The sequence below is a fragment of the Anomaloglossus baeobatrachus genome, chromosome 2 (genome assembly GCF_048569485.1).
Source record: "Anomaloglossus baeobatrachus isolate aAnoBae1 chromosome 2, aAnoBae1.hap1, whole genome shotgun sequence".
NCBI lineage: Eukaryota > Metazoa > Chordata > Amphibia > Anura > Aromobatidae > Anomaloglossus > Anomaloglossus baeobatrachus.
Genome location: NC_134354.1, coordinates 95093240 through 95119980, shown reverse-complemented (window position 1 = coordinate 95119980; position 26741 = coordinate 95093240). Strand labels below are relative to the sequence as shown.

At 45.1% G+C, this 26741-nt stretch overlaps 1 protein-coding gene across 2 annotated transcripts in view; it reads left to right on the top strand.

Annotated features, from left to right (window-relative positions):
• Positions 1 to 13912, top strand: part of TRPV1 (transient receptor potential cation channel subfamily V member 1) — an 80479-nt gene extending 66567 nt beyond the window's left edge. For both annotated transcript variants that reach the window (XM_075335181.1, XM_075335182.1), the window contains exons 15-16: positions 11054 to 11172; positions 13522 to 13912. In XM_075335181.1, the coding sequence (XP_075191296.1) occupies positions 11054 to 11172; positions 13522 to 13679 (277 nt within the window). In that variant the 3' untranslated portion in view covers positions 13680 to 13912. The remainder of the gene's footprint in view (positions 1 to 11053; positions 11173 to 13521) is intronic.
• Positions 13913 to 26741: the final 12829 nt, after the last annotated feature.

Genomic DNA, 26741 nt, shown 5'->3' with positions numbered 1-26741 from the left:
CGTTCGACGAACCGAACTCGAACCGCATAGGAAACAATGGCAGGCATTCACAAACACATAAAAACACCTAGAAAACACCCTCAAAGGTGTCCAAAAGGTGACAAACAACTCACAACACAACACAAACACATGGGAAAGTGACAAGGACATATACTCATGCAAAAACAAAAGAGCAGGACAAGGAAAAAGTGGAGGACACACAGATATAGGCATGGCACGCCCTTCTAAAATCATGTAAAACACCGCAAGGTGACTCCAAGCGGAGTCTCCCTTTTTTCCAAAAATTGGGCCCCACACAAACCCACCCCTTCAGTGGCAGCAGTTGTGCCCCAGTTGTACACTTCACAGCTAGATTTGCATCAAGCACATTCAAAAATACGCCATACTTAACCGTTCCCAGGATGACCCCGGGTTAGGTAGCAAAGTCTTTCCTGATCCCAGCTCTGTTCATCTTGGCTCCTTTTAAAAAACACAGCAAGCAAGGGTTACTCCAAGCGGAGTCTCCCTTTTTTCCAAAAATTGGGCCCCACACACACCCACCCCTTCAGTGTCAGCAGTTGTGCCCCAGTTGTACACTTCACAGCTAGATTTGCATCAAGCACATTCAAAAATACGCCATACTTAACCGTCCCCAGGATGACCCCGGGTTAGGTAGCAAAGTCTTTCCTGATCCCAGCTCTGTTCATCTTGGCTCCTTTTAAAAAACACAGCAAGCAAGGGTTACTCCAAGCGGAGTCTCCCTTTTTTCCAAAAATTGGGCCCCACACACACCCACCCATTCAGTGGCAGCACTTGTGCCCTAGTTGTACAGTTCACAGCTAGATTTGCATCAAGCACATTCAAAAATACGCCATACTTAACCGTCCCCAGGATGACACCGGGGTAGGTAGCAAACTCTTTCCTGATCCCAGCTCTGTTCATCTTGGATCATTTATAAAAAACACAGCAATCAAGGGTTACTCCAAGCGGAGTCTCCCTTTTTTCCAAAAATTGGGCCCCACACACACCCACCCCTTCAGTGGCAGCAGTTGTGCCCCAGTTGTACACTTCACAGCTAGATTTGCATCAAGCACATTCAAAAATACGCCATAATTAACCGTCCCCAGGATGACACCGGGGTAGGTAGCAAAGTCTTTCCTAATCCCAGTTCTGTGCATCTTGGATCATTTATAAAAAACACAGCAATCAAGGGTTACTCCAAGCGGAGTCTCCTTTTTTTTCCAAAAATTGGGCCCCACACACACCCACTCCTTCAGTGGCAGCAGTTGTGCCCCAGTTGTACACTTCACAGCTAGATTTGCATCAAGCACATTCAAAAATACGCCATACTTAACCGTCCCCAGGATGACCCCGGGTTAGGTAGCAAAGTCTTTCCTGATCCCAGCTCTGTCCATCTTGGCTCCTTTTAAAAAACACAGCAAGCAAGGGTTACTCCAAGCGGAGTCTCCCTTTTTTCCAAAAATTGGGCCCCACACACACCCACCCATTCAGTGGCAGCACTTGTGCCCTAGTTGTACACTTCACAGCTAGATTTGCATCAAGCACATTCAAAAATACGCCATACTTAACCGTCCCCAGGATGACACCGGGGTAGGTAGCAAAGTCTTTCCTGATCCCAGCTCTGTTCATCTTGGATCATTTTTAAAAAACACAGCAAGCAAGAGTTACTCCAAGCGGAGTCTCCCTTTTTTTCCAAAAATTGTGCCCCACACACACACACCCATTCAGTGGCAGCACTTGTGCCCTTGTTGCAAACAGGATGTTTTGATTTGCATCAAGCACATTCCAAATCCACAAGCATTTACTCTCCCCAGGATGACACAGGGGTAGTAAATTCCTTCTGGATCCATGACTTGTTCATTTTGATGAACGTCAGTCTGTCCACATTGTCACTGGACAGACGCGTGCGCTTATCTGTCAGCACACACCCAGCAGCACTGAAGACACGTTCAGAGACAACGCTGGCAGCTGGACACGACAAAATCTCCAAGGCGTAACTGGATAGCTCTGGCCATTTTTCTAGATTTGAAGCCCAAAATGAGCAAGGCTCCATTTGCAAAGTCATGGCATCGATGTTCATTTGGAGATACTCCTGTATCATCCTCTCCAGCCGTTGACTATGTGTCAGACTTGTTGTCTCTGGTGGCCTTGCAAAGGAGGGTCTAAAAAAATTATGAAAAGATTCCATAAAATTGCTGTTACCAGCACCAGATACGGTCCTACTGGTATGGGTAGACTGTTGAAGATGACGAGACCGTCCCATGTTTGTCAAGTTACAACTGGGAGAATCACTCCCTGCACCTGCACGGTTGTTTGGTGGAAAAGCCGAGCTAAGATCGAGTAACAGCTTCTGCTGATACTCCTGCATACGTGCGTCCCTTTCTATGGCTGGAATTATGTCACAAAATTTGGACTTGTACCGGGGATCTAATAGTGTGGCAATCCAGTAGTCATCATTACTTCTAATTTTGACAATACGAGGGTCATGTTGGAGGTAGTGCAACAAGAAGGCACTCATGTGTCTTGCGCAGCCATGCGGACCAAGTCCACGCTGTGTTTGTGGCATAGAGGTGCTAACCGTTCTTTCTTCCTCTGACATCTCCCCCCAACCTCTTTCAACAGAAATTTGACCAAGGTCTCCCTCATCCGCTGAGTCTTCCATGTCCATGGACAGTTCGTCCTCCATTTCTTCATGTTCTCCTGCACCTTCCTCAACATTTAGCCTGCTACCATGCGCCCTTGTTGATCCCTGTCCCCCATGGTCCCATGCCTGCCGCGTTGGTGATGATGAAGGTCTGGACCTTGGTGATGTTGTTGTCCCTTGCGCATATGAATCCTCCTGTAGTTCCTCCCCTTCCTGTTGTCCCACCCCCTGACTCCGAATAGTGTTTAGCGTGTGCTCCAGCATGTAAATGACTGGAATTGTCATGCTGATAATGGCATTGTCAGCGCTAAACATATTCGTCGCCATGTCGAAACTGTGCAGAAGGGTGCATAGGTCCTTGATCTGAGACCACTCCATCAGGGTGATCTGCCCCACCTCTGCATCTCGTTGGCCCAGGCTATATGTCATGACGTATTGCACCAGGGCTCGGCGGTGCTGCCACAGTCGCTGTAACATGTGGAGAGTTGAATTCCAGCGTGTCGCCACATCGCATTTCAGGCGATGAACCGGAAGGCCGAAAGACTTCTGGAGCGATGCAAGTCGCTCAGCTGCGGCGCTTGAACGGCGGAAGTGAGCAGACAGTTTTCGTGCCCTGTTCAGAAGGCCATCTAGGCCGGGATAGTGTGTTAAGAATTGCTGGACAACAAGGTTCAACACGTGAGCCATACAAGGCACGTGTGTCACCTTGCCCAGGCGAAGGGCCGCACCCAGGTTTGCAGCATTGTCGCACACGGCCTTACCAGGCTGCAGGTTGAGCGGAGACAACCATTTATTAAACTCGGACCGCAGAGCTGACCAAAACTCCTCAGCTGTGTGACTCTTATTCCCAAGACATGTCAAGCTAAAGACCGCCTGATGCCGTTGCGCTCTGCTGCCAGCATAGTAATGAGGCGTGCGTGATTCCTTCTGCGCAGTGAGAACGCTGGTGGCCTGACCAGGCAGGCTTGGGGCGGAGGTGGAGGACCCAGATGAGGTGGAGGAGGCAGAAGCAGTGGCGGAACTTGGACAGACAGAGGATTGACACACAAGTCGTGGGGACGGCAAGACTTGTGCAGCAGACCCTTCACCATCTATCACCATAGTTACCCAGTGCCCAGTCAGCGACATGTAACATCCCTGTCCATGCTTACTGGTCCAAGTATCGGTGGTGAAATGCACCCGTTCACACACAGAGTTTCTCAAGGAAGCGGTGATGTTGTGTGCGACATGCTGGTGTAGCGCGGGCACACCTTTCTTAGAGAAGTAGTGGCGACTAGGCATCTGGTACTGGGGCACAGCGACAGACATAAGGTCTTTAAAATCCTGTGTGTCCACTAGGCGGAAAGGCAGCATTTCGGTAGCCAAGAGCTTACAGAGGGATAGAGTCAACCTCTTAGCTTTGTCATGGGTCGCAGGAAGTGGCCTTTTATTTGACCACATCTGAGGGACAGAGATCTGGCTGCTGTGTGTAGACGGTGTTGAGTAGGGTGTCCCTGGAAAAATGCAGGTTTGTGAGGAAAGTGCAGGCGGACACCTGATGTTGCCTTCATCCAACGTTGGTGCTATCAATGTCTGAGAGAGCTGTACACACTCACTTGTTTCCCCTTCCAAACCAACTGACGACCTACCAAGCAAACTGCCTGTTGCGGTTACAGTGGTGGAAGTTGTGCGTGGAAAAACAGGTGTGACAGCTGTCCCCACAGTCATAGAAGATGAAGAGCGCGCGGATGCACTGGAAGGGGCAGGCGGTGGATGGTTCGCTCCGCTAGGCCGTATTGCAGCAAGGTGAGCTTCCCACCGGGACCTATGATATTTATTCATGTGACGATTCATGGAAGAAGTTGTCAAACTGCTGAGGTTTTGACCTCTACTAATAGAACCATGACAAATTTTACAGATCACATAATTTGGGCGATCTTTTGCTATGTCAAAAAAGGACCAGGCTAGGCAAGGCTTAGAGGGCATGCGACCTGTTGATCCACCCCGACTAGTGCTCAGAGGCAGAGTGGTGGCTGAGGATGCAGTTGTAGACGTGCTACCAGTACGCCGACTCTGTCCAGGAAGGCGCAAAGTAACTTCGTCATCAGTTGCATCCTCCTCCACCACCTCTGTTGACCTCCTCGAGTGCCTGACTGTGGGTTGACAGTAGGTGGGATCTAGAACTTCATCATCAATTGTTGTGTTTGCACTCCCCTCCCCCTCAGACCGAGCCTCTTCTTGCCCTGACCGAATATTTAAGTTGTCATCCCAATCGGGTATCTGCGTCTCATCTTCATCAGTATGTTCCTCATTGTCTATAACCACAGGTGTTACAGTTTGTGACAAAGGGTCAACATTATGCTCAGAAACTTGGTCCTCACGGCCTGAATCAGAGTCACAAAGGTTCTGGGCATCACTGCAGACCATTTCCTGTTCTGTACTTACTGTAGCTTGGGAGCAGACCTCTGATTCCCAGGCTATAGTGTGACTGAACAGCTCTGCAGACTCAGCCATCTCAGTTCCACCATACTGTGCAGGGCTGATGGAGACTTCAGAGCCGGGAGAAAGCAAGTTTGATTGGGATGACAACTCAGAGGACTGGTGTTTTTTGGATGCGGTACTTGAAGTGGCTGAGAGGGCACTTGTTGGACCACTTGAGATCCATTCAAGCATTTTCCTTTTTTGGCCATCATCTACCTTTGTTCATGTTGTTCGTGTCCGTAAAAAAGGGAGCACAAAAGGAACCAGACAGGGTTGCCCCCTTTCCCCATTACTTTTTAATCTGGCTCTGGAACCATTGGTACGATTGTTATCTACACATAGCACCTTCCAGGGTATTTCTGTAAATAATAGACAAATTCAGTCAGCTTTTTTTGCGGATGACATTTTGCTTTTCCTTTCGAATCCAGCTCAGCAGGTCCCCGAGATTTTACAAATTTTGCGAGAGTTTGGAGCGTACTCAGGCTTCAAGATTAATGCGTCAAAATGCGAGCTCCTATACCTGGGAGGGACAAATGTTCAAACACGGGAGCAGAACCCTTTTGAAGGAATTACAGTGGCTAAGTCATATATCACATACCTGGGAGTTAAAATAGGTAAGGTTCCGGCAACCCTTTATAGTCTAAACTATCCACCCCTTCTGAGCCAAATAGAGCAAGATCTTAAAAGATGGCACGACCTTCCATTGAACCTAATCGGTAGAGTCCACCTAATTAAGATGATGTCGATATCAAAATTAATGTATCATCTTCAAACACTTCCCCTGCTTCTCAAACATAAAGATATTGGCCAGCTAAATAGAGCTTTTTCACACTTCATTTGGAGGGAGAAACGCCCTCGTATAGGGCTTAAGAAGCTGATGGCATCTAAGGTTCATGGAGGTCTGAGTTTGCCGAACATTCGGGGTTACAATATAGCCTGTTTGACTAGATATATATTGGATTGGATTAAAGGCTCTAGGCATTATTCAGCGTTGGAGCTTGAGAGAGACTATGCACAGCCTTGGGATCTGGTGGCATTGCTTCATACTAGGCAGGCTAATCTCCCAGTGAAAGTCAAGCATTCTTCCTTATTTAAAGACACGATTGCAGCGTGGAAGGCGTTGAGGAAAAATTACAAACTTCCCCATAAAATATCCAAATACTTGCCTATATGGGGGAATCCAGAGTTTGTGCAGGGGACAAGCAATAAGCTGTTTGAAGAGTGGAAGGTGAGGGGTATAAGGACTGTTGCTCATCTCCTGCACACCTCAGAGCCTAGATGGTTGAGTAGAGACGAAATTATAGCGCAGTATGGCCTGCGGCCTAACCAAGTAATCCAATATGACCAAGTGAGATATAGTATTATGACTCAGTTGCATGATGTGACCCAGGAGGTAGTATTTAACTCTTTTGATTGTCTGGTAAAGAACTCAATAACTTCATCATCTATCTCTTTTCTTTATGGAGCCATGCGTGATCTATTAATAGGACAGCACCCAGAAGGTTTATTTAAATCTTGGGAAAAACAATTTGAGGACCCGTCTATGGGGGTAAAAATTAGGGGAGGGTGGAATGCTCTTCGTAAATCAATTTTAAATGAGAATTGGCGAGAAACCCAATTTAGAATTATGCACAAGGCAATTTATGGTTTTAATCTCCCTCCATCAGCAACAAAGCCAGACAGGCTTACGTATTGCCCTAAGTGTAAGAGTAGTGGAACTGATCTCCTTCATGGGTTGTGGTCCTGCCCCCATTTGAGTCCATTATGGTCACAGATCAAAAGTTGTATACAAAAGGTGTGGGGTCTTGAAGTTCGGCTCTCACCTGGGTTCGCTATTTTTCACCATTGGGAGGAGGGGAACGATACCAAAGGGAAGATGACTAACCCACCCAGACTTATACATGTGATACTTCTGGTAGCCAAGAGAGCGATACTAAAAAATTGGTTGGAGTCTAGGGTCCCCGCGATTGAAGAGATCTTGGGTCAGCTCATGCATCTTCTTGAAATAGAAGGATTGGATGCAGAGAGAAGGGCGGATAGAATACGACAGCACTTTAACAAATGGAAGAAATTCATACTGGCCTATTGTACTCGGGAGGAGATAGTCAGGATTATGTCACCTTTCAAAGACACAGTCTGGTATCATACTGAAAAATTGAAGGGTACATTGGATGGCTTGGAGGTGGGGGAGGAAAGGCCGAAAGCTGACTAAAAGGAGAGGGGGAAATAACCGATTTGAGTGGGACTTCTTTATTATATGTCATTACCATGTTCACAAGGGTTCAATGGGGGGAATGATAAGAATGATGGGTTAAGGGGTCGCTGCTTTCCTTTGCTTTATCTTGCCATGTTATGGTTATTGATTTTAAAAATTGGTATGGAATTTGGGATGTTCAAACATGACAATGTAATGTTGAATTTACAATGCTGAATTCGCTTATGCCAATGTTATGTTATTGAAAAATTTGAATAAAAATATAGTTAAAAAAAAAAAAAAAAAAAAAAAGGAGCACATCGGATTGTCCACGGTAAGTAGTAGACATCTTACTTTTGCTGGTAGATGGTCTATCTTCAGCAGATGATAATGGAGCTTTGCCACCTTCCCCACGGACAAAACCTTTTTTTCCTTTTCCACCACGCCTCTTCCCCTTTCCACCAGCATCTGTCATTTTGCCACTCATGTTGATTGCGACAAGATTGTGCACTGAAAATGTGGTAGTAAAAATTGAGAGGTGGTGTAGATTGCAGCGGTGGTCCATCTTTATTAACAGCAGAATAAACAACAATAATTATCCCTGACAATGCAACTACGGCCCTTAAACTGGCAGCATAAATTGCTAGTATAATGGATTAGTAACTATGAGTTGGAGTGTGCAATGCAGGCAGACGTGCTGCAAATATCTTTGCACTAGTGGGACTAGACAAAAGTCCAATAGCCACGTTTAGGATGCCACTAGGTACACTGAGTGTTTGCTAGTATAATGGCTTAGTTATAATGAGTTTGAGTGTGCAATGCAGGCAGACGTGCTGCAAATATCTTTGCACTAGTGTGACTAGACAAAAGTCCAATAGCCACGTTTAGGATGCCACTAGGTACACTGAGTGTTTGCTAGTATAATGGCTTAGTTATAATGAGTTGGAGTGTGCAGAGGACAGGAGGGTACAGTGCCAGGGTTGTGGGGCTCTGGGTAGAGGAAAGGAAGCCTGCCTTTCTATTCCCTCCTAATGGGGAAATGCAGCGACGAAATCCCTGACCTTAGCTACACAGACGCTGTCTCTGTTTTCAGGACCTGTCACCTATGGCTCTGACCCTGCCGGTACGAGCCCTTAAAAGGACTTATAGAAAGTGCTATCCCTAAGCTGTCCAGTGCTGTGTATGGAGCGCATACAGCAGTATCGGCGATAGGACAAAGGACGGAGCTGCGCCAGTGATGTCTGACACCAAGGACGCAGAAGAGATAATGGCGTCCGGACGGGCAGATACTCGTTTTTATAATGCAGGTACATGTGACATGGACATCCTATCACACATGCCGTTGCTTCTCTGGCTAAAAGTCCACTTAGCTGTGTGTGTGTCTGGGATTGGCTGCCATAATGGCCCTCCCCACTACACGCGCGCGCTTAGGGAAGGAAGACAAGGAAAAAAAAAAAAATGGCGATCGCCATTATACAAACAGCAGTGATCTGAAGGCGCTGTTCCCGCACACTATACACTGAAATTTCATAATAGTGTGAGTCACAGAGTGACTTACACTATTACAGCGGAAAGCCAGCTAGGAATTAGCTGTTTTTTTGCTGCTAGAACCATTATCGAACGTTTCTAGAACTATCGAGCTTTTGCAAAAAGCTCGAGTTCTAGTTCGATCTAGAACAGGCCCCAAAATCACTCGAGCCTAGAACTGGAGAACCTCGAACCGCGAACCGCGCTCAACTCTAGTCTTCAGGTTCCTTTTGAAGCTTTCCATGGTAGCTGAGAGTCTGATATACTGGGGTAGATCGTTCCAGAGTATGATGGAGGCGCGGGAGAAATCTTGTATGCGATTGTGGGAAGAGGAGCTAAGAGAGGAATGGAGAAGGAGATCTTGTGAGGATCTGAGGTTATGTGCAGGTAGGTACCCGGAGACTAGGTCACAGATGTATGGTGGAGACAGGTTGCGGATGGGTTTGTATGTCATGGCTAGTGTTTTGAACTGGAGTCTTTGGGCAATGGGAAGCCAGTGAAGGGATTGGCCGAGTGGAGGGTCGGAAATAGCGAGGGGGGAGAGGTGGATTAATCGGGCCATGGAGTTTAGGATAGATTGGAGGGGTGCAAGAGTGTTATACGGGCATCACACGGTACGATATATCGAGCGATATGTTGGCGGGGTCACGTCGTAAGTGACGCACATCCGGCATCGTTTGATATATCGTAGCGTGTTACAGCTACGAGCGACTGTTAACGAGCAAAAATACTCACCTTATCATTGCTCGTTGACACGTCGCTCATTTTCATAAAATCGTTCCTCCTTCTGCATGTCGGTTGTTCATTGTTCCCGGGGCAGCACACATCGCTCCGTGTGACACCCCGGGAACGACGAACACAGCTTACCTGCGTCCTGCCAGCAATGCGGAAGGAAAGAGGTGGGCGGGATGTTTACATCCCGCTCATCTCTGCCCCTCCGCTTCTATTGGCCGGCCACTGTGTGACGTCGCTGTGACGCCGAACGTCCCTCCCCCTTCAGGAAGAGGATGTTCGCCGCCCACAGCGATGTCGCTCAGCAGGTAAGTGTGTGTGACGGGGGTTAACGACTTTGTACGCCACGGACAACAAATTGCCCGTGACGCACAAACGACGGGGGCGGGTACGATCGCACGATAGATCGGACCGTGTGACGCCCGCATTAGAAGGGAGTGCACTATGCACTAATACTAGGAGAAGCACAAACCTAAAGTGGTCATGATAGTGATTAATAGACTTAAGTTAGTAGACGTGTTCAGCCAACTGTTATTTTGGAAGAAAAAAGCATCAGGGGAATAGAGATGAGTGGACCCATTGTAGTTTGGGTTCGGCAGCTTCAACCGGACTTAAGATAAAGTTTGGTTTGGGACCCGGACTTGACCTGAACCCTAATTGAAGTCACTAATTGGTCAGTTCGAGTCTCCGCTCACGTGCAGCCCACCATAAACAAATCACTTCCAGAGGGCAGGTGGGCAGGGTTTTGTAACTATTTTTGTTTAGTGCACACTACATCTGATCATGCTGTTGTTACCCCCAGTGCGAGCTGTTCAAACACTGCAAGCGGCTCACACTGGGCTGAGCATCAAGCGTACCCGAGGATAGTGATGTTTGCGCGAGTGGTGTTCATGCATAATGCACAGAATTCCGAATCCGAACCCTGATTTTTTGTAAAGTTTGTGTTTTGTGCAAACACAGAACCTCGGGTTCACTCATCTCTATCAGGGAACATGTTCAACATGCCTGATCGAATGTTCAAAAGCAAGCAAGATAAGCTGCTGCCAAGGATGTCACAGTGACGTCTCCTCTATCCTCAATCCTTACGCATGAATGCGCTTGGCCAAACCAAACATTCTACCGTATGGGGGTTACATGGAAAAGCTGTCAACTAAATCAAGCGTGCATGTGTATCCCGAGTCAACGGAGTGAGGCTGACAGCTATTGTAACTATATGTACATCTTTAGAGATCTTCAGAGCATTTATAATAAACAATTGAAATAACCAAGTACTAACACACACAGTATTTGAATATGAAAATGACATAAAAATAACTATATTTCTAACATAACTGAAAAGGAAATTTCACACCATCTTGTAGTTCTGTAAACACATTGCCAGCCATGAGATTTTCTCGAATTTCATAATTCATGTATATTTTTACATTTTTCTTTTTGTCTATTATTTTTATTTATTTTTTTATGATCACAAATCATCATGTGCTTGTTATTGGCAGAGTGGATGAGGTTAACTGGACCAAATGGAACACAAACCTCGGGATAATCAATGAAGACCCTGGAAATTCTGGGATCATGAAGAATAATCTAAATAATGCTTCAATCCGGATGGCCAGAGGTGAGAGTGTGATGCCCTGGTATAACGTACCACGGGGTAATTACATACTTCAGTCACATAACTTTCTTCCTATTGAAATGCAGTACAGGATTTACATTAGTACAAGAAGTTTTGTTAACAAGTCAATGTATTTTAAGGTATTTTCCCACCTCTATGATCTGCTCATGTGTGACTCAAAATATTACATGGAACTGAAATAGAAATCGACTAATCTTTGCCTTATAACAAGTGGTCAGATGTTGGATTTAGAAAGGATCCTCTACTTATGTGAAGTTAAATACAATTATTTTTTCACTGTGATCACTAGACAGGTTCCAGGGGCTGGTCTCATTTAGAAAACCCATTCTCACATTTACTAGTAGAGAATTTTGAGTTAATAAAGTGGCCTCTTATTCTCGAGCCAATGGTGACTGCAGGAAACCAGCAAGTTACCCCTTATGTCTGATCTGTAACCTATATAAAATTATGTTAAATTATATTTGGGATCTTTTTGAATTCTTTGTATACTGCATAAACCTGGCCATACACATGAGATGCTGTGTGTCCACGAAAATAAGACCTAGCATGATTTTACAGGATTTTTGGAGTATGCTTGAAATATAAGCTCTACTCCAAAAATAAGCCTTAGTTACAGTCAGGGCCAGTGTTGGAGGGGGACGAAAACGGGCAATTACTCAGGGCCCCACTCTCTTAGGGGCTCCAGCCCTTCTATTCTGAGGTTAAGACTGCTTCAATATCTTTGGTGACATCATGATCATGTGACCCTGATGTCACTAAGGGTCTTTTAACTGCGCAGGAGTCTAAAGAAGACGAGACAAGCTGGTATCTGTACCGTATATGCAGTGTGTGTTTATACTAGTGTGTGTTTATATATACTTGTGTATGTGCAGAGTGTGTGTGTGTGTGTGTATATACATGTGTATGTGCAGAGTGTGTGTGTGTATATACATGCTTCCTCATCTAAGAGCAGCATAATGTAGGCAAAGAGATCCTGAATCCAACCATGTATCACTTTACACACTGTGACCGCATCCGGAATATCGTCGGGGTCACGTCATGAGTGACGCACATCCGGCGCCGGTAACGACATCGCAACGTGTAAATCCTAGATGCGTCGATAAACGATCGCAAAAGCGTAGATAATCGCTGATCTGTGTAGCGTCGGACATTTTCATAATGTCAGGTCGACCGCAGGTACGATGTTGTTTGTCGTTCCTGCAGCAGCACACATCGCTGTGTGTAAACCCGCAGGAGCGACAAACATCTCCTTACCTGCGTCCCGACGGCAATGCGGAAGGAAGTAGGTGGGCGGGATGTTATGTCCCGCTCATCTCCGCCCCTCCGCTTCTATTGGCCGGCCGATTACTGACGTCGCAGTGACGCCGAACGCACCTCCCCCCTTCCTTGAAGAAGGGATATTTCAGCAGTCAGAGCGACGTCGCCGACCCGGTATGTGCGTGTGAAGCTGCCGTACCGATAATGTTCGCTACGGCAGCAATCACCACATATCGCATTTACGACAGGGACGGGTGCTATCGCGCTCGGCATCGCTAGCCGATGCTAGCGATGTCGCAGCGTGTAAAGTACCGCTTAGATTACTGGGTGCAGCTGATCTGACACAATGTGCATTTTTAGCTTTAGTCATGAAGCAGAATCCAGATGCTGTCCTCACCCACACCAGGCTCTCAATAACGATTGTATATTGACTGTGAGATGTCAATCACAACTGCAGTGTGCAGGAAAATATGGCACAAGCCACCTATACACAGCAATGATAAGGGTCCAGCTGCTAAAACAAACATAACATTACAAACAAAAGATCAGACTGTGACAACACAGGCATGCCTGAACTTTCTGTCTTAACCCTTACAGCATGCTGGGTTCAGCTTATGTAGCAAAACCTGCTGACAGATTCCTTTTAAGAGAAATAAAGGTCTAGGTAGTCTGATTTCGGAATACCTACCCTTTAGTTCTCCAAGAGATGGATCTCCATCAGAGATGTAGCGGTTCTCTCATAGAGAACACAGGAGTGCTCCGCAGTATGAGTGCGCCTGTATTTGTCAGTCGGGCGAGATGGGAGCTTAATTGTCCAATCCTTCTCTTCTGCATCACAATCTGTCAGAAGAGAGTTGGTAGACGCTATACAAATTAGATGATAGGTCTGTCTGTGGTTTTTCTGACTTTCATGTATTGTCTATGGGGTCCTTAACAATGTAGCATAGTATTATGGCTTTCTTCATAAGTGGAAGTTGAAGCACCGTGGTAAACTAAACCTTAGACATGCAATACCGTAAACATGATAGTTGAGTGATAGCATTAATGAGGATTTTCTTATACTTTTATTCTCAGCAAAAACATGGAAGACCTTTGTACCACATATAAGAGAATTCAGCATCAAAGGGAAAAGAGTTAAAGAGCCCGGGGAGACTGGTGTACCGCTGCAACCGATATCTGAGGGTATGACGGAACAGGAATCATACGAGGACGGGACAGCTAAGCCAACGTAGACTGGACAGGCCGGTGTTACACCATCCAATGTGATGGCATCTTACTTTTAGCTTCTTTGCACTCAGGCGAATGACAGCACCAATGTAATTAAGGGCTCTCAGTCATGTATTCTGATGTGACTAAGGTACAATTCCTTAATGTTAAGAGAACGCAAAGCAGAAGCTCAAATATATGTTTCACTAATGGAAATAAATTACGGTACTTATCATTGTCTTATCCCTTCTGAAATAAAGAGAGTACACTCTCAGGTTAGTGGTGGCGGGTCCTTTTTTCTGCTCCTGCTCTCTATTGTCTTGCAAACTACATCTAAGGATAACAGAGAGGTAGGCTTTATGTTCACAGAAGGGAAGCTATTGTACACTGGCAGACACAATCCATACTCGGAAGTAAATGGAAAGTATATACCAGCACAAATAGTGCTGGCAGAATGCTGATGTAGAAGAGAGGTTGAACTTGATGGACATGTGTTTTTTCAACCATACTAGCTGTATATTGAATATATTAAATTTAAACTACATTACTGCTATATCGAATATACTTATAAAATGAAGGTAATTAGTGTGTGATTCATGTGAGCCCACCAAAGACCCCCCCCAGCCACGAGGCATACCTTTCTTAGTGGGAAACCATAAATCTAATATTTTTAACAAATTGAGGTAGGTGGGATCCAGAACTTATTGAAGTGAATGTGTCACCCTTATGAGCTGCGGCCACCACCAGTAAGCCCTTATATACTGCATTCTAGAATACTGAATATAAAGCCCAGGCCGCTGTGTATAACATAAAAAAGACCATTATAATACTCACCTAGGGGCGGTCCGGTCCAATAGGCATCGCTGGTCTCGGTCCAGCACCTGCTCTATCTTGTGCAGTTGCCGTTTTCTTTCCCAGCCCCATATGGATAATGCGTCCCACGTCATCTACACAAAGGCCGCCATTACAGTCCTGCGCAAGCCGTAAGTCAGAAGATACGTCACAAGATCTCGATGCAACTCTATGAAACCCAGAACGAGGCTCTTATAGAGTTGTATTGATTTGTAACCTATAGCGCGCTTCATGAAACACTGGATTTGCTAGGAAGTCACAAATCACAAGAGACTAACAGGAGCGACGCTGGAAATAGATGAAGAAGGCAGCAGGTGAGTACAAGACAAGTGTTAGGGGACTTAATATTAATAAAATAATAATAACGTTTATTTTTATAGGGCCAACATATTCCAGAGCACGTTACAATTAAACGGGGGGTTGTGCAGACAAAAACAAAACAAAGTAACACATAATTCAGCAGCTACAATAGGAATGAGGGCCCAGATCGCAAGCTTACAATCTATGGGACTTACATTTAAAGCACCACTTCAGGTGTGACATATATAAATAAACATGGGAGGGGTGCTTTAAATACAGCCTTAGGCTGAGCTGATGGGAGGAGTGATTAGTCAAATAATGAAGCAGTCATCACCTCCAATAGTATAAAAAATGGCCAGCATTTCCTAAAAAAAATAAAGTGTGAATAGGTACAAGCTGCTATGACTGCATACTATACAGCCATGCCCGAAAGTGTTGCACCCTAGATATGGTTCCAGAAAATGATGTATTTCTCCCATAAAATTATTGTAATTACACATTTTGTTATACACATGTTTATTTCCTTTGTGAGTATTGGAACAGCACTAAAAAATGTAGGAAAATGAGCCATAATTTCACACAAAACTCCCAAAATGGGCAGGTCAAAATTGTTGGCACCTTCAACTTAATATTCGGTTGCACACCCTTTGGAATAAATAACTGCAATCAGTCACTTCTTATAACCATCAACAAGCTTTTTACTAATTTTTCTCCCCCCCTCCACATCCAGGGAGAATACCTACAGTGCCATGTGTTTTTAACTTCTTGAATAAGTTGCACACTGTTGAGAAAGGCATATCAAGATCTCTGGAGATGGACTTGTAACCTTGATATTGTTCATATTTTTCAACAATTGTGGTTCTCAAGTCCTCACACAGTTCTGTTCTCCTCTTCCTGTTCTTCATTCTTAGTATGGCACATACACGCAGACACACAATATTAAGATTGAGTCAACTTCTCCCTTTTTATCTGGTTTCAGATGTGATTTTCTTATTGCCCACAGCTGTTACTTGCCAATGGTGAGTTTGGACAAGCATCACGTGCTTGAAACAAAGTTGCTTACCCTTAATTTTGGAAAGGTGCCAATCATTTTGTTCGGCCCATTTTTGAGGTTATGGGTGAAATTATGTCCAATTTGCCTTTTTTTCTCAGTTTTTTTTTTGTATTATCCTAATACACACAAAGGAAATAAATGTGTGTAACAAAACGTGTAATTGCAATCATTTTATGGGAGAAATACTTCATTTTCTGGAACAAGTTCAAGGGTGCCAATGCATTTGTGTGTGTGTGTGTGTGTGTGTGTGTGTGTGTGTGTGTGTGTGTGTGTGTGTGTGTAAGAAGTTGAGTTAATCATCCCATCCTAATGAACTGCCAAGATGTCACTCCTTATAAGAGAAGAGCAAAGCTATCAGATGTAAGCCCAGCAAAGTTATCTAATGCCTTTGTACATAAGCTTAATGGTCCTGACTCCCAATGGATTCCCTTGGGGTACTGTTAAAGCGATCTTTAGAGGTTGATATAAAAATGATTCAATTATTTCATCTGCCTCAACTATGTCTTTATTGTTTATTTCAACACATTATTCTGTGAGGAGAATGCCAGCATTTTACTTCTGCCAAGCTGTAACTTCTCAGCAAGGAGAACATTGCCAGAAGAGCTTAGGTTAGACAATCGTGTCACCAGAGACAAGGATGCACAGCCTGCCAGATAATGCGTATTATACAGTGTGTCCACCCATATCCTGTCCACCGCCATTAACTTGAGAACGGTGGCAGCTATAGGCATAGAAGTGGTGTCTAGGTATAGTAAAGTAGCCATGTGCTACGCAATGAAACCACCTATAGCGCCACCTGGTGGAAAACAACGGAGTTAGCATTTTTATCTTGAAAACGAAACGAGATGGAGAAAAAAATTGAATTAAAAAATTGTAGGGCATCATCAATTCAATACGAATCAACACCTTGCATACATAAATGCTATGATTTGAAACCCATGAACCCCCCTAAACATTGAATGCTGGTCACGCATATGGCGCTCATTTAACTTTGATGCTCAAAGTGACCACCGTCAGGTGCAATGCACATCTGGACTCTGGACAGCATACTGTATCTTGCTGCACGTTGTGCAATATGGTAGGTGACACGTTTCCACAAGCATCTGTGATACATCGTTGTAGGTCCTGCAATGTTGGTGGAGGGGTCGCATACACCTGCTGTTTGTTGTGACCTCACAGAAAGAAGTCCATTGAGGTCAGGTGAGCATGGAGGCCACTCCACGCAGCCACCATACCCAATAACTTGTAGGAAGGTCTCCATGAGGTATCGCTTCACGTCCGCAGCCTTGTGAGTTTTACACGTTCTTATCATAGCATTTCTGTATACAAGGTGTCAATTCGTATTGAATTGATGATGCCATACAACTTTGTAATTCACTTTTTTTTTCTCTATCTCGTTCCGTTTTCGGGATAAAAATGATAACTCCGTTGTTTTCCACCAGGTGGCGCTATAGGTGGTTTCATTGCGTAGCGCATGGATACTTTACTATACCTAGACACCATTTCTATGCCTATAGCTGCCGCCGTTCTCAAGTTAATGGCGGTGGACAGGATATGGGTGACACACTATATAAGGCAAAGGTTGTTAGGCATTCCCAATTAGAGGGTTAATAAGTGATGCCTTCTTTGAAGATTCTCATCTGTCATCAAGAAAGAACAGAGTATTACAAAGATCATTTCTGGTTTAGGAGGACCCGACCCACCATATCGAAACAATATGGACTGCAAACTGATCTCAGTAGAAAAGTTGTAATATCAATTTCCTCCTGTGGGCGTACTGCAGAGAAAATGAACACTTGTTGTGACCAACATTCTCCTCTGATTACAGCCAATAAAACATGATGGGCACAGGCCAGGGGTTGGCAATTAATTTTCCCCAGGGGCCACATGAGAGACCATAACTGGTGTGGAGGGCCAAACTAACAGGCTGAAAGTAATTCTGCTCAATATTAATAATAGCATATTAATTATCATTATTATTTTGTAATATTGAGCAGACATCCCCCGATATACAGTATGAGGCCTCACATATATAGGATGAGCTCTCACTTATCCCCTATATACCGTATGACCCACACAAAGCCACTATATACAGTATGAGCTCCAACACAGCTGCCTCATAAAGCAAGAACCCCTTATAGCCCCTATATACAGTATGAGCCCCCCACATAGCCTCTCAATATACAAGATGAACCCTCACATAACCCCTTACATACAGTATGAGCCCCCCACATAGCCTCTCTATATATAGGAGGAACCCTTACATAGCCCCTTATATACACAAAGAAGAGGGGAGCCAGCACTGCTTATGAATGGCATGCAACAATGAAAAAATAAAAAGTGTAAAATTCACAAATTCATTCCTACTGTAACAAGTCAATGAGATTTTTTGCAAATTATTGATCAATGATTTGAGCCCCCCTGCCCCGTCACGGCAAATCTCTATAGGGGGGTCCCTACACTATGTTATAAATTAATATCGTACCATAAGGTCTCATAATGACTTGAACAGGACCATATAACCACTTACCCGGGGAATGTCAGAACCGCTTCCATGCTGCAAGGACTGACAACTGCGAATAAAGGCAGCCTAGGGGGCTCAAATCATTGATCAGTCATTTGTAAAAAATCTCATTGAATTGTTACAGTAGGAATGAATTTGTGAATATTACACTTTTTATTTTTTCATTGTTGCATGACATTCATAAGCAGTGCTGGCTCCCCTCCTTTTTTCCCCTTATATACAGTATGAGCCCCCACATAGCCCTTCTATATACAGTATAAACCCAGCATAGCCCCTCTGTATACAGTATAACCCTTTACACAGCCTCCTAAATACAGTATGAGCCCCCACACAGCCTCCTAAATACAGTATGAGCCCCCACATAGCCTCCTAAATACAGCGTGAGCTCCCATATAGCCTCTCTATATACAATGTGAGGCCCAACATAGTTTCCTATATACATTATTAGCACCAACATAGCCTCCTATATACAAAATGATCCCCTACATAGCCTGCTAAATAAAGTATGAACCCCCACATAGCCTACTAAATACAGTATGTACCCCCACATAGCTCCCTACATACAGTATGAGCCCCTTGTCCTGGATGCCTATGTCCCCCATGCTGTCATTCTGCTGTATCACAGAGGGTAAAAAAGGTTCTTCTCCCACAGCGAGCAGCGTCCACTTGCTGTTTCATATCTGGTGCAGTTGATAATATGTTCGCCGGCCTCTCAGAGGCCGGCAGGTGATGTCAATGCACCCATCCTGGTCAGCATATGATGTCACTGCAATTCGCCACTAGCGACAGGCACGCCCACATCAGTTGGTGGCCTCTGATAGGGCGGCAGCCATTTTCACTGTTGCCGAAGACTTTCAACATCACAGTACATTTCAACTGAATGTGCATCTGAGGCACCCCACGGGGTCGGGGTTTCTTTTACTCGTCACCGGGCCGGGTAAGTGAAATGCAATACCGTGTGGCGATTGAAGCCTCAAGGGTGCCACACGTCTGTGGATGGACATTTGTGACGCCCTAGCCTATCAGGTCGTCACAGGGTATTGTGCAATCTTCCCTTCTGTGCAATATCCACCTCCTCCTTGGTTACGGTCCCCAACTTATGGTGTTGCCAATACCAGCCAATCAAAATCCTAGGAACACTCTGCACCACACCCACCAGACACACCAGTGGACGGCCTGAGTGGAATAGGGTCGCCCACTTGGGTGGTTGGTTAAGGGGAGCTCAGGCGTCAGGGTACGTGGACCCCAGGTCAGGGAGTAGCTTCAGGCAACCTGACAATTCACCCAACGAGAACAGAGCCTTCAAGATCCGCTCTCCACCCGCTCTAAAATCGGGGTACTAGCGCAATGAGGGGGATAGGACTTTCCACAAAAATGGTCTAGAAAATCCCAAGCGTGAACCCTGAGAGCAAGCTCCCACAGTAAGCCACACTGGGGAGCGGGACCCGACTAGTTTTACACTACAGGGGCCAACCAGCAAGAGAACTTAGTGCCAAGGAAAAGGTCACAGATCATCAGGCAACACCAGTGAGAACGGGTCCCAAACTAGCTCCCCTCGGCGGCAGCGGTGTCCAGAACTTTGGTTTACCAAGTTGTCAGCTTTATGGATTGAGTGAGTACACAACTGGCCCTTTCACCCCCAACGGCACTTCCCAACTCCATCCCTGAGTCCCGGGGCATCCCCCCTACCCGTGGACACCTGGCTGCCTCCCCCTCATGATCCCGGGTACTCCCCAACGGCAGCGGTGGTACTCCACCTTACCACACACAATGGGTGGCGTCACGAGCTTTAAATATACAATCCCCTGTAAATACCCCCTTTATTTGAGTGACCGCATGACCCCCGGGTCCGGACACTCCTCGAGCCACCGCGGATCCGGATCCGAGCAGCCCGGCTGCTGACGTGGGGGCGGCACACATTCAGATGAAGTTAGCGCAGTTATCGGCGGGCCCCTTCTACGTCCTGCTCGGAGGTCAGCCAAGGACACCGGGCCCACCGGAGAATCTTTCAGTGTCCCACCATCTCAGCCCCTCCCTGCCAAACCCCACAATTCAGACAGCAGATGCCATAAGTCAGATTCCAGACCTCTGCTGGTACTTTTTTCACAGCTTCTTCTTAGCAGCTCCACGAGATGCCACACACTGGGTGTATAGAGGCGAAGATGAAATAGATCCATTCGGAAGTAAAGGGGCATAACGCTTGGCCGAGCAATTCTGCCCCTTCGTTTTAGATATTTCTGGGTGCCTCAGCACCTGTGGATTCAACAGCATGATATGTCAAAATGTTCTTTTATTTCTTGAATTATACACATTCTTTTTAGTTTCACTTGATTTTCAGCACAAGTGCTGTGATGTTTGTATGCACATGTGAGTGTGACCAGCCGCCTGTGCCATGCATGTTCTTGATCACTACAGAGAACAAACTAAGATACATTCTTTTCTGTTTACAAACACGTCATGATTCATTCATAAAAGCGTGGTATCTTCTGCTGTCACGTATATGGGAAGGCACAGTTCTTTCAGGAAGCGTGGAACATGACATGATGACAACAAAGAAAAGTATGCTAGATTTCCACCCTGTCCCTGCCTGTAAAGCAGGGGTGGGGATTATTTTTTTCTGCCAGGGGCTATTTGGATATTTATACCATCATTAAGTGTTCATAAAAAAAATGATCAACTTGACATTTATCCTGTTACATTTAGTCAAACATTTAGTTAACCCTAATGCGATGGCTGGAGCTGCTTCTGTCAGGGGTGATGTGTGATATTAGGTGCTAGTGATGATGTTGCTACTTACAACTGCTTATCAGATTTGCGTTGGTCAACTCGATTAATTTTGAAAAGAACTCATAGCAGTAAGTTCTGATCATAGATGTATATTACATGGCATGTCCCCTCACAGTGGGAAAGTCATCACCGCTCACGTTAACTTTATAGAACTCAAGCAGTGGGAGCGGGGGGCGTACATAGAAATTATGGGGCCCTATAGCAGAAATTCAAATTGCCTCCTCTCCTCCCCCCCCAAATAAATAAAAAGAATAATATTCATCTGCGTCACATAAGAACATATCTCAACTTACAGGCCTTACACAGTTATTTTCCTCCTATTGAAGCCCCTAGATTCCCCTTTCATTGCACCCAAATGTGCCCCACAAACACTATATGATACCACCACAGTGAATTCCTCCACAGTACCCTCTACACATACAGTATAATGACCCTACTGTACTCCTCTTCAACCCCCCCCCCCGTAAAGTATGATGACCTCAACACAGTATGATCAACTACTGTCCATGCAGTATAAAGGGCCCACATACAGTATAATGGCCTCCACACCTCTTCACACTGTATAAATGCCCCTACTTGTCCTCCAATCAGTATAATAGCCCGCACACAGCCTTCCGTACAGTATGATGGACCCCACACAATCCTTCACAGTGTATAATTGCTTGCATACAGTATAAAGACCCTCAAATAGCCATCCATAAAGTATAAAGGCTCTCTCATAGCCCTCCAAATATTATAATGCCTCCACATAACCTCCAAATATTACAGTGACCCATACAATGACCCATACATAGCCTTCCATGTAGTACAATTATCCCTACATAGTCCTCATATAGTTTTATGCACCCCCCCATAGTTCTCCATATAGTATAATGAGCCCAACATTGCCTTCCATATAGTATAATGCAACCCCATAGTCCTCCATGTAGTATAATGCATCCTACAGTCCTCCATAGAGTATAATTCACCTCATAGTCCTTCATATATAATAATGCAGCCCCCATAGTCCTCCATATAGTATAATGCACCCCCCATAGTCCTGCATATATTATAATGCACCCCCATAGTCAACCAAATATTATCGTGCACCCTATAGTTCTCCATATATTACAATGCACCACCCATAGTTCTCCATATATTATAATGCACCCCATAGTCCTCCATATATTTTAATGCACCACATATAATCCTCCATATATTATAATACACTCCCCATAGTCCTCCCTATATTATAATGCACCACCCATAGTCCACCATATACTGTAGTGCACCCCGCATGGTCCTCCATATATTATAATGTACCACCCATAGTCCACCATATACTGTAGTGCACCCCGCATGGTCCTCCATATATTATAATGCACCACCCATAGTCCTTCATATATACAGCTCTGAACATCTTTGTTACAGCAGGTGAGCAGTGTTGTAGTCATCGCACCCACTGTGGTGAGATGTCAGATCTCAGATGCCTTCGGAGAATGATGGAGAAGGGAGAGGAGTGCTCTCTTTTTCATCATTGCTTTCAACTGTATCGGCCTTGGCAATGCCGATAAAGTTGAAAGTACGAAGCCAGGGGTCGGGCACCCCTGAATCATGGGCCCAAAGTGGCCGTGTGGTCTGCCGCCATTGGCGGCACACCACTGAATGGGAGGTTTGAAATATATACCAAATAGGAGATACCGATACAGCGGTACAAGTATATACATCATATAAGAGACACGAAGACTTCTGTATATAAATTACATAGGACACATTGAGACTGCTGTATATACATCATAAAGGAGACACTGGGGCTGCAGCATATACATCAAATAGGAGACATTGGGGCTGAAGCATAAACACCAGACATGAGACACTGGGGCTGGAATATATACATCACACAGGAAATGCTGGGGCTCCAGCATATAAATAAAAAGGGATATACTGGGACTGGAGCATATAAATCACATGAGATACTGGTATTGGAGCATATTGTCACAGTTGGGCTGGATTGCAGGGGGGACCTGAACTGGCCCTCAGACTCGGATCCCTGCGCTGACCCTTATCCCAGAAGTACACTTAAGGGTAGTGAGGTCTTGGCCCCCAGCGTGTCCTTGTCTCCTAACCAGACCCTGATCTAACTCCCCCATACCCCTCAACCCGAGGACACCCCAAAACAACCCCCCTCCCTCAAAAGGCATGGACAGGGAGTAGAACAGAAACTTGCTCGTGCTGCAAACAACCACAAAGGGAAGACAATAAATGCACAGGAGGAAATAAAATAAAAGGGAGGAAGTAAGACACACCAAGGTACATTTCCACACCACATAAGCAGCAGATGAAAGGTCAGCAAAAGAGGATCGCCAATGACACCGGAGTTTTGCAAGAGCATGACCAGATGCTTTCTTCAGCAATCTCCTTAAAAACTCCCCAGTCTTAAATAGGGAGAGACCAGCTATAGATGGTAATCAGCAACCTGAATCTTAGAAGAGCCGTACACTGCTCCAAAAGGATTAACTCATGCATGGCTGGGAGCAGTGGAAACAACTCAGCTGATGCCCAGCAGAACTGATCAATTTAACAGAAACCAGGTTGCAATAGAAACAGGGTCCGATGCCATTTCTGTATCCATGAGTGCGGATCCGGACAGCGCATGACACATATCCATCACAGGAGATGTTGGGAATGGAGCATATACATCACAGGAGAGGCTTGGGCTGGAGTATATACATCACAGGAGAGGCTGGGGCTGGAGTATATACATCACAGGAGAGGCTGGGGCTGGAGTATATACATCACAGGAGATGCTGAAGCATTAGATGCCACCATTGTCTTCATCAGCAGGACTGGAGTGCAAAGTGTGCTGACTCCATCCAGAAAGTACATCCTAATGCTGGCACTAGCCAGCATCAGGACGTTATCCTTCATTGCATGTGCGTGTGCTCGTATTGTAAGGAGCAATAAAATGGCCGGTGGCCAACAAAACGCAATGACCAGCCCCAATACTGGAGTCCCCGAGAATCTGCCCGGAGGCAAGAGTAAAAGACATCTTGGGCCGTGAACAGCCCGCAGGCCGGAGGTTCCCCATCCCTGCTGTAGTTGATAAAAGAGTCACAAAATAGTTAAAGTTAGAATTGCGAAACAAAAAATATTCTTATGTAATAATTTCTTGCAATTTATATAATAGTGTACAGTAATTCAGGTTTGTCAAGTTTATTGTGCTAATTACTGATAACAAATTGTCTGAATTACAGCAAGAAACTACTGTGCAGTATTTAAATGGATTTGTCACCAGGTGTTTGCTATCTAATCTGAGAGCAGCGTAATGTAGAAACAATGTGTCACTTATTCAATGTAGTTTCAATAAAATCAGTTTTTAGAGGGCTAGTAGTCATGTGCCATATAGTCCTTCTGCTATCTGTAACCCCGCCACCACCACTGATCAGCAGTTTTCTGCTAATATACAGTGAACACAGAAACCTGCCAATCAGTGGTGTGGGCAAGATATACAGAGCTCAGCATTCAGAGAACTGATAGATCCACAGCAGAGTAAACAGTGATTTTACCAAAACTGCAGCAAACAGCCCAGTAAGCGATACATATCTGGAATCAGGGTCGCTGTCTCTACATTATGCTGCTTTAGACAGGGTAACAAAAAATTGGTGGCCGATCCCCTTTAAAGGGAACCTATCACCTCTGGCATATAAACAATATCTGGCAAGCTTTCTGGAGCAACGGCTACAGGAAGAATATGGATTAATATTTTCCCTGTAGCCGCTCGCAATAGTACAGGGAGCTGTTATGCGTGCGTCACACGGTATGATATCGGGCGATATGTCGTCGGGGGTCACGTCGGCAGTGACGCACATCCGGCATAGTCTGATATATCGTAGCGTGTGACAGCGGTGAACAAGCAGAAATACTCAGCTTCTCGTTCATCGTTGACACGTCGCTCACTTTCAAAAAAATCGTCCGTCAGGTTGTTCATCGTTCCCGTGGCAGCACACATCGCTCCGTGTGACACCCCGGGAACGACGAACACAGCTTACCTGTGTCCCGCCGGCAATGCGGAAGGAAGAAGGTGGGCGGGATATTTACGTCCCGCTCATCTCCGCCCCTCCGCTTCTATTGGCCGGCTGCCGTGTGACGTCGCTGTGACGCTGAACGTCCCTCCCCCTTCAGGAAGTGGATGTTCGCCGCCCACAGCGACGTCGCCCGGGAGGTAAGTACGTGTGATGGGGGGGGTCACAACTTTGTGCGCCATGGGCAACTAATTGCCCGTGACGCTCAAACGACGGGGGCGGGTACAATCGCTCGTGCAATCGCACAATAGATTGTCCCATGTGACGCCCGCATTAGTCCTCGCTCACTATACAGTCTGTAATCACTCCCTGGCACATTGACAAGTGTGCAAATATGGGAATAGTGTGCACAGAACTGGATATCAGTCAATGTGCTGGGAGTGATTACAGCCGCTCTCACAGTATATGGACACCGCTAATGACAGACGGCCAGGAATGACGCTTAATCATTAGCGTACCAACAGCTATCCCTGACTTGTGAAGCCAGAGCCAGATATCCTGTGCATTTGTTGATTTCATGTGCTAGTTACTGACGAAGATCATACATTGACCTAAACATTTAACTGCAGTGAAAATGAAATAACAATAAAAAATTCACGTTTTTAAATATATCTTGGAGTGTCTCGTGCTTATTAACTCATAGTATACTGAGTGACTGTAACAGCGCCCTGATGACTGGAAGTGAACAGCTGCAGAGCAAATGTAGCTTAATTTTCTCCTGTAACTGCTGCTCCATAACATAGCCAGGCACAATTTAAAAACAATAGTTTGCTGCAAATTATTATTTTATCTGCAGGTATATAGCGTTTTTGGATGTGACAAGTTCCTTTTTATATGTAAAAAACACAAACCATGCAAAAAAATTTAAAAAAAAATGTACATGGGTTACATGTACCACATACACAAAAAGCAGAGACGTTGCCTAATTTATTCAATATAAGCAAAACAAAATGCAATGAAGGTTCACAAACTGTTTCTATAAGGTGTTACTGTTCAGAAATGTGCCTGTGAAAAAAACTAATTTTGCCTTTTTAGAATGTGTATGTGTGTACATGGCATGCAAAAGTTTGGGCACCCTGGTCAGAGTTACGTAATTTAAAGTAATTTAAAGATGAAATGATCTCTAAAAGGCATAAAGTTAAAGATGACACATTGCCTTTCTATTTTAGGCCAAAAAAAATTTCATCTTTACATTTTAAAATTAACAAAAAAGGAAAATGAATGAATGCAAAGGTTTGGGCTCCCTGCATGGTTAGTACCTATTAGCACCTCCTTTGACAAGTATCAGATATATAAATGCTTTTTGTAGCAGCCAAGAGTCTTTCAATTCTTATTTGAGGGATTTTTATCCATTCTTCCTTGGAACAGACTTCCAGTTCTGTGAGATTCCTGGCTTGTCTTGCATGCACAGCTCTTCTGAGGTCTAGCCACAGATTTTGAATGATGTTCAGATTAGGAGACTGAAGGACTATGGTAAAACCTTCTGCTTGAGCCTTTTGAGGTCGTCTAT